Here is an 11812-nt window from a genome sequence, read left to right as displayed (position 1 = left end):
CAAAGTGTTCCCTTTAAAATGTTTTCGCTATGCCATACTTAGGGGAACTGATTAAATAGTAAAGTTGTTATGCTTTGCTGAATAAGAAGTCAAAAGACCATACTTTAAAAAATTTAAATTTTCTGAAAAAACCTTCGAAGAAATGGCCAGTAAAGGAATACTTGAAATATTGTAAACTTATTGAGAATTCTGTGCATATTTCATGGCTAAGTCATTCTGAAAGTCCAATTCATATTAAAAGATAGTCAGGTATTTGTAAATTATTTTACAGTTTTAAAAATGCCTTCACATTTGTTATTTCATTTAAGTTTGCAGTAACTCTGTAAAATAAGAAGAGATTATTGGTCTCAATTTGTAGCTAAAAAAGTATGATTAAGAGAGGTTAAATGAAGGGTTGATATTTGAACCTAGAACTTGGGTCCTAAATCTAATGTTTGCTGCCTGTGTGAGGAAATGACAGAAGGTGTCTAATTTAAGTTTGCAGTATGCCTAAATTGTGTTGAAAATCATACTCGTACTTGACATTTAAAAGTGAGAGTATATGTGATACTTCTGGGAAAAAACAGAGCAAATATTTATCCTGCACTATGAACTTTGATTATAGTAATTGAGAAAAAACATACTGAGTGAACCCAGAGAATCTGAATGTTGACGAAATCCAAAGCAGTATCAACTGATGAAAATTGTGTCTTTCAGGTTTATAATACACAGGGGCCAAATGGATCATCAGGGAAAGCATTTAAGGTGCATCTTCAGCTTTGGGACACTGCAGGACAAGAGCGGTAATAGTAAATTACTTTGATTCTGGCAACAAATAGCTTAGAAAACTCATTTTAAAGTGAATGCTGTATGTGAACTCGAAAACCAAATGATATGCAACTCTTCTTGTTTCAAAATAGACATTTGTATTGACAAATAAAAATAAAGTGTTTGTAGTTAATTACCCATAATTAGCATTGTGGATTTGGTTCAGCTTTCAAAAATTAAATTTCCAAAAATCTCTGTGAAGATTCTTGTTACATGTTGTCTTTGTACTTTGTAATAGGAAAAAGAAATCTTCTCCAGAATTAAAGTGATTTAAGGTGGGAAATTAACACCGTGATGAGTGCTACTCGAAGAGGGAGCTGAAGGAAAGCGTGTTGTTTCTCTCATCTCTCTTCATCCTTGTGCACAGCCTTTCTGTCCCGTGCTTTGTTCTCTAAGATTTTCGTCTCGCCGCTGCACTCCAGTGAGAATGTTCTACTCCCGCCTCACTCTCCCTGATCCTCTTCTTCCACCAGGCCTGGCTCATGTTCCATCTCCTCCGTGGGGCCCTCCTGAACACGCCAACTGAAACAAACCTCCTCTTTCTTCTGGACTCCTAGAACACACATTCTACCATACCTTAAGTTAATTAATTATATCCCACCTCGTAATAAGGCAAATGTTTTATTTTTGCCTCTAACCGATGTTCTTTGATTCACTTGTGGCCTTCTCACCCCAACAAAATTATCAGCTCTATAAGGGCAGAGACCATGCTTGGTTTTCAGCATCATCTCTGATACAATGCCCAAGACAAGAGATACTCAGTAGACGGCAGTGTTGACTGGTTCGAGCTGGAGGTGCTATTCCATTATTTGATGAAAATATATTTCTTGGAGATACAAGTTTTCAAAACACTAAAGACCTCAAGCTTGTGAAGCTTTTCAGTATTAGATTAAATAAAAATTGGCAATAGATTGTCAGAGAAGATATTTAGAAGGCACATACCTCCAAATTCTGCATTGCATGTCTTAGAATGTTTATGCTTGTAAACACTTCAGTTTTTGAAATGCGTCCAAAATGTTCTCGCTTTCACTGAGTGTAAATGCCAGAGGAGGTGCCGGGCCCTCTTTGTTAGCTTTTTTGACTGTGAATTCCATTTACACACATCCTTCAACACTGCTGGTTCTTCTGAAGTCATTCCTCACAAGAATCTCTGTTCATATGTCAGTTTTGTTGTCACAAAGATGTATGTTTTATAGACCAATTTAATTCCTATTTGAAGAAGTAATATGAGAAAATGTGGTTCCCATATGTCTTCGCACATGATATGTCAGCCTAGCATGATGACAGGCTTCTCTCGTCTGTCCTCTTTAGACAGCTGCTCTATGAGGGAAATGGGGAATACTAGGGACAGTCTCGGTAACACTGGGGTTATTCATCCCTTGAGAATTTTCCATTCCGTAAGTATAAAGTGTAGCTAAGCAACAAGATAAACAATGCCTCGCACCTCAACCCTGTGTGAGGACATCTGGCAGCTTAACTCATTTAAGATAATGGTTATTGATAAAAATGATATTATGGGAAGGATAAAAAATAATACCCCTATGTAAGCCTAAAGGATACAGGGTCCAGCCTTAGTTCCCAGTGAGGGAGAAAGAGAGATAGTATGCCCCTGGGATCTGTTTTGTTTTGTTTTGTTTTTAATGGGGTCTTAGCTTTTTCCATCCTGGAAGACAGAATGAGGTCAATGGATGAAGCTGGAAATCAATTACCTTCCCTCTGGAGTAAATCCTGGGAAGAATGGGAATTACAAGAGTCCCAGGCAGAACGGTCCAGGGGATGAGCCTGGTCCAGAACAAGGGCAGCCCATCCATGTTGCTCTGGGTGCAAAAGTGTTTGCCCCCATGCGATCCTTATGACAAGTACATTGTTAAGTAACTTTGTCATGTGTTGTAGGGGGATAAGGCACAGTCTTGTCCTCACATGAGACACATACACACAGACACACACACACACACACACACACTCTTAGGAAGGGGACAGAGAACTGGCTATTTTGGTTGAGCTGGCCACACTATTGTGGTTGAGTAGGAGACAATTTTATGAGTACAGCTAGTCCACAAAGAGAGAGAACCATTCAGTAAAAGCACTATAATCTATGAGCTTCTCACAGACTGGTAGAAACAAATCACAAGACAAAAATTGAATATATTGCATAATCATCATGATTATGTCCTACCAAAGAAATCCTAATTTAGAAATAAATGGTTTTTAAAATATCTCTTCTCCCTGCTTTAGTATTAAAAGTATTCTCCTCTATTTAAATCATTTAAATATTTAATAATTTTATATTCTTTGCTCTTCTCTTTATTTCTTTCTTTTAGTTTGACAAACATTTAATGAGTAAATACTATATCCCAGGCCATGGCAGTATAATGCATAACATTAAAAACATAGCTGCTTTCATCTTAGAACTTATAGTCTATGATGGAATTTGGACAAATAACAAACAATTTTAATATTGCCTTGGAATAGTAACAGGAAAACAGAGGGTGATAGGCAGGTGTACCAGAAGGAGCCCATAACCCAGATGTGTGTGTTGGGAAGGTTGCTTAAGGGAGTGGTATTTTCTCTGATACTGTTCTGCATATACTCATACACAATGTATGAGTGAGTCTATTTCAGGTTAAAAGGGTAGGAGGTGACAAAAGCATTAAGACAAGGTTACCCACAGAAAGAACAGCATGTGTGAAAGCCCAGGGGAGAGAGTGAACTTTCTAAGAACTAAAAGAAGACCAGTACACCTTGTGGGCAGTCCCAAGATGAGTCTAGATAGATGAGGAAAGGTCAGTTCATGCAGAGCCTGACAGTTTGTTAAAGAGATGAGTCATTAACTTAAGAGCGATGCATCGACATGAAAATGTTTTTAGCAGATTTGTACAATCAGTGGGAAGAAAGCAGGGAAGGGCAGGGTCCCAAACACAACTGGAGACAGGAAGCCTATTGAGAAGGCTGCTGAAATCATTATCCAGGCAAAAGATCGTGGGTTGGAAACTAGAGTAGTGGCAGGTCAGGAGATATTTGTTGATTGTATGCAGCAGGTGAAGGAGAAACAGGGTGTGGCAACCAGGAGGATGGTGGTTCCATTGACAGAAAAAGAAATCAGCCAGTTTGTTTTTAGATATGTAAAGTTGGAAGTACCTTAGTTTCCTCCAAGTGGAAATATCCAACAAGTAAGTGGCCACACAGTGTGAAGGCAGGAAAGATGCAGACCTGTAAATTTGGGGTTCAACATATTGGTGATAATTGAGCCAGGGAAGTGGACGAGATTACCCAGTGAATGTTTGTAGAGGGAGACGTGATCCCTTCTAATAGAGGAAACTAAAGAACCTATAAATAGGCTTAAATAGGAGACCAAAATGAAGACAATTAGGATAGGAAGTAATGTCTTTCAAATGCACTGCTTCATCAGTATAACCCAACCTTCCAGGGTCCTTATGTGTGGTCTCCGGTTTTGCACATTTCTGACCTTGAAGTGGGTCTCAGCACATCTGCGACTTCACTGAGGATATTGGGGTGGAGAAGGAGAGAAAGTCTTTACACCGCACATGACAGTGTATTTTTCAAAAGCTTCCATGAGAGATGAGTGTTCTTGTTTTTTCTCCCCAACTATTAAGTGTCTCTGACCTTCCCTCGATCCCCCTAATCATCTTCCTCTTCTTCCTTTCTTCAGTGTCTTCCCTCTTCCTCAGGAGACATGATGTCACCCATTATAGTATAGCCACTCTTTACTTTAGCACCCCGAAGAGTACTTATAAAAAAGTTTTCTCACCAACGTTATTTTCCTCTACAAAAGAATCCTCATTCCAGCGACTGACAAGTTGCGGTTTTCTGCATGTCATCATGAGCTTTCATTTTCAGGCTAGCATGTGCCAAACCTTCTTCTGGGCACAGACAAGGAAGATTGAAAAGTATGAGTTAAAGTCCCAATTCTAAAGTGGCTTACACTTCAATCGTGGGACACAGGATGCCCATGAGCCAACAAGAGAAAGAGTCCAAGGAGCTGTGTAAGCAAGTGTGTGATCGAATGGTACAAACTCTGTGCATTAAGTGCTGTGGAAAATAAAGCCAAGATGTGGTCTTAAAAAGAATTTACAAGCAGATGTCCTCCCCTGGCCCTTCAGTAGTCTTTCTGCCCAATCCTAATTTAGAAATAAATGGTTTATTTCTGTAGGCTAGTCTGTAAGGGACGCGATGGAGATTTCGTATTTAAGAGAAATAGTATCGTTTGTACTGTCACCAGGATGTATGTGTGGACTAACTTTCAGCTCTATCCACTGTGCTTTCTTGGCAGATTCCGAAGCCTCACCACGGCATTTTTCAGAGACGCCATGGGTTTCTTATTAATGTTCGACCTCACCAGTCAACAGAGCTTCTTAAATGTCAGAAACTGGATGAGTAAGTGAGACCAAGTAACTTGTGTTGGCCACTTTGGGAACTGTCAGCTATATTTGCTTGTCTGCCTCACAAAACAAAACCAGACCGGGTACTGCAGATTCACCCTGGGGAGTCATGAGTTTAGTGTTTTCTGTGTCACCTTCAAAGTGGTATATATCACCCAAGGTGGCTGGAAATTATATTTCCCTTTGACACTCTTTGAAAAAGCCTATGTGGCTTTTTAACCATCTACATTTAAAGTCTTCATTACTGTGATTGAAAGGCCATTAACTACACTTGTCCAGTTAATCTGAAAGGGTTTTTTAGAACTATGTGAGATTCTACATCTACTACCTCTAACCCAGAGAGGACAGAGAAAAACAGCAGCATTTTCTGAGAGGGTACATTGTACCTGAAATGCATGCCCTCGCATGTAGCTTACCTAACGGGTTAATTAACTAATGGGTGAATTAGATGAGAAACTTCTCCAGAGCAGACCAGCCACATGAAGATAAAGTACCATGTGTTAGCCAGCTCACACTGAAATTTTACTTTTTTTCAAAAAAATATTCAAATGTGAAGAAGCTGTGCATAGAAAACTCTATTCAATTTAGATACAATATGAAGTTAAAAGTACATAATCAGTTATTAAAGCCAGATTAATATATGTCAGCTCGGAAGAGCAGTATGTGATTTTTTTCTTTACTTTTTAAATTGACATAGCACTAAAGAGAATATTTCATTTGCATTTTTTATTACTAATGTAAATTTTGATCGTAGAGGGATATTCATGTAATCCTATGTGGCTGGTGATAGTCTTGTCATTTCTAGGTTTGTCAGGGTTGTCTGTGGCCAGAGGGATATTTTTTAAAAATTGGATCATGTTATTCCCCTGCTCAAAGTCCTTCTTTCTGGGACCTCCCGTCTCACTTGGAATGAAACCCAGGGTCCTTCACCCACCTGTGAAGGAGGCCATGGTGACCAGGCCTTAAATTCCTCTCTGATTCACTCCTTGCTCTGCCCCAGCTCGGGGGCCTCCTGCCAAAGTCTCTGCTGCTGTTCTGAGGAGGAGGACAGAAGGCACATTTCTGCCCGGGGGTCATGGTACTTTCACTTCCCTCTGCCTCGATTTTTCTTCTTACTTTTACAGTGTATGCAAATTATTTCATCTCCTTCGAGTTTTTATTCAAACCTTGTTTATCTCTTAGGAGAAGCCTTCACTGACCACACCATCTACAATAGTACTTTGTGTCTCTTTAATACATTATATATTAATACACACCTGACATTATTTTATATTATGGATTTCTTCATTTACTTGTGATTTTGACCCTTTGCTACTAGAACACGAGCTCTGTGAACATGCAAACTTTGACTGCTTTGTTCCATTGCAAGAGCCCCAAAGCCTGGATGAATGTTTGGCTCAGTGTAGATGTTCAAAAAATATATATTTCCTATTTTTACATATTGTTTAAAACTAATAATTAATATATAACTGCTTTAAGTGTGAGTTCAATAACACAGTTCCTACCATAAGGGAAAATATCAACAAATTCTGACTTTCTTCATTGCTTCTCCAAATGAGTGTTTATCCTAGTATCTATTTTCTTGTATTATTTTATTTCTATACCCAAATTTCGATGTTATTATTAGATTCTGAGGAGATAAGATTATTAGCTTTTTTTAGGAAATGATTTGTTCATCCTTTATTAAGGCAGATGAGACTCATTTTCTGAAAGATACTGTTGGGATTTAAAATTATTGTCATGTCTAATAACACTTTAATTTTTAACACCCAGACAATCAGTATTATAGGGTAAGCCTTTGTCTTCTTCCTTGGCAAAGTTGCACACAGCATTCCTCGAGAGAGATGTTAGAGTAATGCCTGTAACCTCAAAAACACTGATTGACAGATTTTTACCATTTCCTCCCTCCCTCCCTTCCTTCCTTCCTTCCTTCTTTCCTTCCTTTCTTCCTTTCTTCTTCCTTCCCTCCCTCTTTCCCTCTCTCTCTCACAGTGTTTCCTGGAGAAAAGAGAAAAACGAGTTACCTATCTTGAAATTGTTTCTACATAAATTTGTGGTGGGTCAAAAATACTCTTTTATAGATCATCACCTTGGACTTCAAGGGGATGGAAATGTAGCAGCCTCCTAAAGAGAAGGCCAAACTTATACCCTTCAAAATCATGTTCTACCATCTCCACTTATGTTTGAGGAATAAGTGTCATGAAGCAATATGTCTTTCTTGGAAGGGCTTCCCCAGATGGAGGAGAGCACTGATAGGTGTTCACACAGGTGCTTCTTGTAAATTATTACTAATCTTTATACTGTGATCTGTGAGACATTTTCTCCATTTTACAGATGAGGAAACTGCAGCTGGGAAGAGCTAAATAACTTGGCTACTGTAACGCAGCTAGTAAGCAGCCAAGCTGGAGATGAACAGTTAGGGGAGGAATCTGATATGAGCAGTCGTTTGACATCACTTGTTTATAACTAACTTGCTCATTCCATCTGCTTTCTTTCCAAGGCCAACTACAAGCAAATGCTTATTGTGAAAATCCAGATATAGTATTAATCGGCAATAAGGCAGACCTGCCAGACCAGAGGGAAGTCAATGAACGGCAAGCCCGAGAATTGGCAGACAAATACGGGTAAGTTACGTGGAGACGTCCTGTGACCCTGCACGCTGCTGCTTAGTAATGGCACAGGGACACAAGGTTGATACTAGGAGGAATCTCCTTGAATCAAGAACAGCACTTGAATGAAAAGATCTTCCAGAGAATGTGTGTGATGTTTTAAACCAATTACTTAGTAATGATGACGGCTAACATTTACTGAATATTTATTATGTGCTAGCAACTGCTCCTAGACTTTAACTCATTTAAGCCCTCATAAGCATTTGTAGAATGTCTAGAGTTATCCCATTTTATATATGAAGAATTGAGGCATAGAGAGATTAATAACAGATGGAAGGCCATATAGCTGGAAAGTGGCAGAGCTTGAATTCAACCTAGGCAGTCTGAGATCAGAGCTCACACTATACTCTATTGTCTCTCAATTAATAGCTGCAAAACTCTAAAAAATAATAAGTGATGTGAACATAACATTGCAATCCTTATCCTAGGTAACTTAAATGGCGGATAAACAAAAATTGGGAACACCGATTACAATTATAAATTGACCTCCAAGGCAGACTTTGTTATTATTTTTTTAATTTAAAGCAGTTTCATCACACCTGACAATTTTTACTGAAGTATTCTCCTTCTGTTCTTGAAACTTTTGATTCCAAAAAATATAGACTGTATTCACATGACTATTCTAGTCAGATTTCTAGAGAATTGATTGGAAGTGAAATAATATTGGTCACTAGTTAGGGCATTTTTATCCTCTTAATTTTCTTTTTAAACAGTGATAATGCCTTGGCTTCAAACACCTGAGTACTTCTTGTATCAGTTTTCTTGACTATAGTATGGTTATACTTACACTAGTGAGCAGCCCACCGATTTTTACTTACCGAGAAAAAACAAGGACGCTTTCCAACTTGGCCAGCAAAATCACGATCATTTCACAATTGCTCAGCCAGCCATGTTGTTGCATGTGTGATTCATTTGTACATCTTGCTTGTATCTTTTCTGATTTCTTCCTCTCAAAAATATTTGTCATCTCTTCTATGCAAGTATACTATATTTTGAAACAAGTGCAGCGACTGGCCAGAATGTGGAGAAAGCTGTAGAAACCCTTCTGGACTTGATAATGAAACGAATGGAACAGTGTGTAGAGAAGACACAAGTCCTCGACACGGTCAACGGTGGAAACTCTGGAAAGCTAGATGGGGAAAAACCAGCAGAGAAGAAATGTGCCTGCTAGATTCTACATAGAACTCATCATCAAGAGCCCCACCCAAATATTACTTCCAAAAACAACGACCAACCACCAAATCGTTGTTGAGTAGACTGTGCATAATTGCATGTCTTTCTTTTTCTGACAGAAAATCAATTTTAAGAAACCAGAATAGTCAACAGTGTTCAAATGAATTGACAGGTTGTTTCTGAGGCCCCTTCAAACAAGATCAAAGGTTTTCTAATATGATCTCACCATCATGGATGTCCAATTTGTTTTTCTTAGAAATAAGATGAGTATATAAGAGAGTATACAAAGTGAAATATCATTGAGTTTAAGTCAGAACAAAAATTACTGTGTCAAATTGGAGAAAGGGATAGGCTACCAATGAAAGAGTATAAAAAGATGATTTAAAAAAAAAAAAAAGATTGGGTTTACTCCATATCTGATTTGTACTTTTAGGTTTGCATTGGGGAAACATATTAGCTAAAACTGGATACACAAGAAAGAATTCTTAATGGATCAATAAGAATGGCATTACTACATATACCCAATAAACTGCACAAGAATGACTAAATTAGTGATAAAGTTAAAAAAGGATGAATGTCAGACTTCTGCTAAAATGTAGGAGATTGTGTAATAATGCCATTTTTATATTCTTAATTAATGGCAGATAGACAAGAACAAGATTGTGAGTGACAAAGTATAAGAGAAATGCCCTGGGAGAAAAATGAAAGTATGGGAACATAGCAGTTGGACAAATGAAATTAAACGTAACTGTTACAGATGTCTGGAAGAGTTACTTAGCCAACTTTCACTCAAGCCAATTAGAAATTGACGTTATCAGTTGGGATTAAGAGAATCTTTAGAGGTTTTCATTTCAAAGAAATTTCTAAAAAGTCAGTTCAGTGTTCAGCTTCACATTTCATTTTTCTTAGCAAATGGTGATAGACACAAAGAGAAATTAAAGATTACTATTTATTAAATATCTTTTAAAATTCAGTCAAGAAAAACTATTTAGCCTTAATTTTTTTTCGATAAAATATACTAGCGATATGAAACAAAAGTGACTATCGATTGTGGGTTTCCTTTTAATTTACAAAAGCACTAAATTAATTAATTTCTTCTCTCCAACCCACATCCACCCCTGGCTTTGAATCCATTGTAAAAACACATGCGTGTCACTTTGTAGATCAACAACTTCAGAAAATAATGGATCAATTTTATGGGCACTCTGAATTTTCATGTCATAAATCACATAAAAATTGATAACTCATACTGTATTATAATGAATTTAACATTTTATTTTGCCTAAATCAAAATGCCCATGGTGGACCTATATTTGATGATTAACAGGAATGGAACTCTATCTTATCTCAGCAGAAATTTGGTTAATCACTTTATTTTTTTTCACAAGAAGCTGCCTTTTCTTTGTAAAAATGATCACAAAACTATTTTCCATTGGCTTATTATTATTATGTGTAAACTAACATAAACAACTCCTATTAAACCATTATTTAAATATTTCAATGAATTTTATCAATAACAAAGTTCTCTCTTTTTATTATGATTATGATTTTTTGGCAATAACTCCTCTTATTATAAAATTTTGCCAATTAAATTTCATTTTTCCAACTCTGTGCATATTTCTTTTGCTAAGTTACAGATATTGGAAACCTTAAATTCCAGCTCTGCCCTTGACCTCTGCCTCTCAACCTCAGTCTGACATTTGAGTCAGTTTTAGAAACACAGATCCGAGGCACTGTTTATAATGTTCTGAGGGTAGACTAGACCCAGAAATGAACCAAAGCAATCTGGAAGCTCTGATGGGGTTAGCCTCATGTGAAATTCTCAGTGTTAACTGCCCAGTTCCTCTAACTTCTGCAGCAAGATGCCGCCTTCTAGGATGGATCATGCTTGGGTCTTCTTACAATGATGTTTTTCTCTACCATGCTCTTCATGACCCCAGTGCCTGTGCGGTGAGAATGGAAAGCTATTAGCTAAGATCAAAGATGTTTCTTCTGGAAGAAAAGTGTACAGAAACAATATAACTATTGCTGTAGTGAAGTTTGGTGAACTTTTGTGGTCCTTATGTCAACTTCTTATTTGGAGTTAAATTTTGATATCCCCTGCATTTCCATAATAGGAAATGTTCAGCCTTTTAAAATCCTAAAGGCATTCTATTTTGGATATGTCTTTGTGTTTCTATTTATTTTTTCAGTTATATGATTGATTTACTCATGCCAAGATTCTGTCATTGTCAGTTATTTCACAAGAATTTATTCAAGATCTATTTTAAGATTGTTATTTGATAGTCACAGCATGAAGCAGAGGGTGATGATGCCCATAATTATAGAACTATGCTTGTAAAAATAACAATTATTGGGTAATAATAATTGGAACAAAACTTAGAACATATAAGAAAATTAATTTAAAATAGTATTCTACTTATAAATAAACACATATATATATATTCTCTGTCAAGTTTGACACTTGACCCCAAATTCTATGTAAACATTTATGGATATTCCTTCTCTCATTATTTCAGAATAATTATTCTGTACTATTTATTTTACAGTTTCAAATTGATCTGGGGCCATGAAGTATACAGACTGCTTTAAAGAATTGTATATCCCCTTTAACCCACAACAGCATATGTTTTTAGCCATAATATGTCCTGTTACTGCTTATCTACCAAATGCTCTAGTAAACCAATTTGTATTTTGGAGAAATATTTAAAGTGTACATGAAATTCCTTTTCGATCTAGAAACCATTTCTGGAATGTTTACAC

General features: G+C 37.1%; 1 protein-coding gene across 2 annotated transcripts in view; it reads left to right on the top strand.

The window, feature by feature from the left end:
• The window catches only part of RAB27B (RAB27B, member RAS oncogene family), a 53284-nt gene extending 43673 nt beyond the window's left edge, over positions 1-9611 (top strand). Inside the window, exons 2-5 of one of the 2 annotated variants that reach the window (XM_011361126.1) lie at positions 697-782; positions 5099-5202; positions 7708-7831; positions 8858-9611. In XM_011361126.1, coding sequence (XP_011359428.1) covers positions 697-782; positions 5099-5202; positions 7708-7831; positions 8858-9047 — 504 coding nt within the window. In that variant the 3' untranslated portion in view covers positions 9048-9611. The remainder of the gene's footprint in view (positions 1-696; positions 783-5098; positions 5203-7707; positions 7832-8857) is intronic. The other variant, XM_011361125.1, reaches the window with a different exon arrangement.
• Positions 9612-11812: the final 2201 nt, after the last annotated feature.

The sequence above is a fragment of the Pteropus vampyrus genome, unplaced genomic scaffold (assembly GCF_000151845.1).
Source record: "Pteropus vampyrus isolate Shadow unplaced genomic scaffold, Pvam_2.0 Scaffold62, whole genome shotgun sequence".
Classification (NCBI taxonomy): domain Eukaryota; kingdom Metazoa; phylum Chordata; class Mammalia; order Chiroptera; family Pteropodidae; genus Pteropus; species Pteropus vampyrus.
This window is presented reverse-complemented; position numbering and strand designations above follow the sequence as displayed.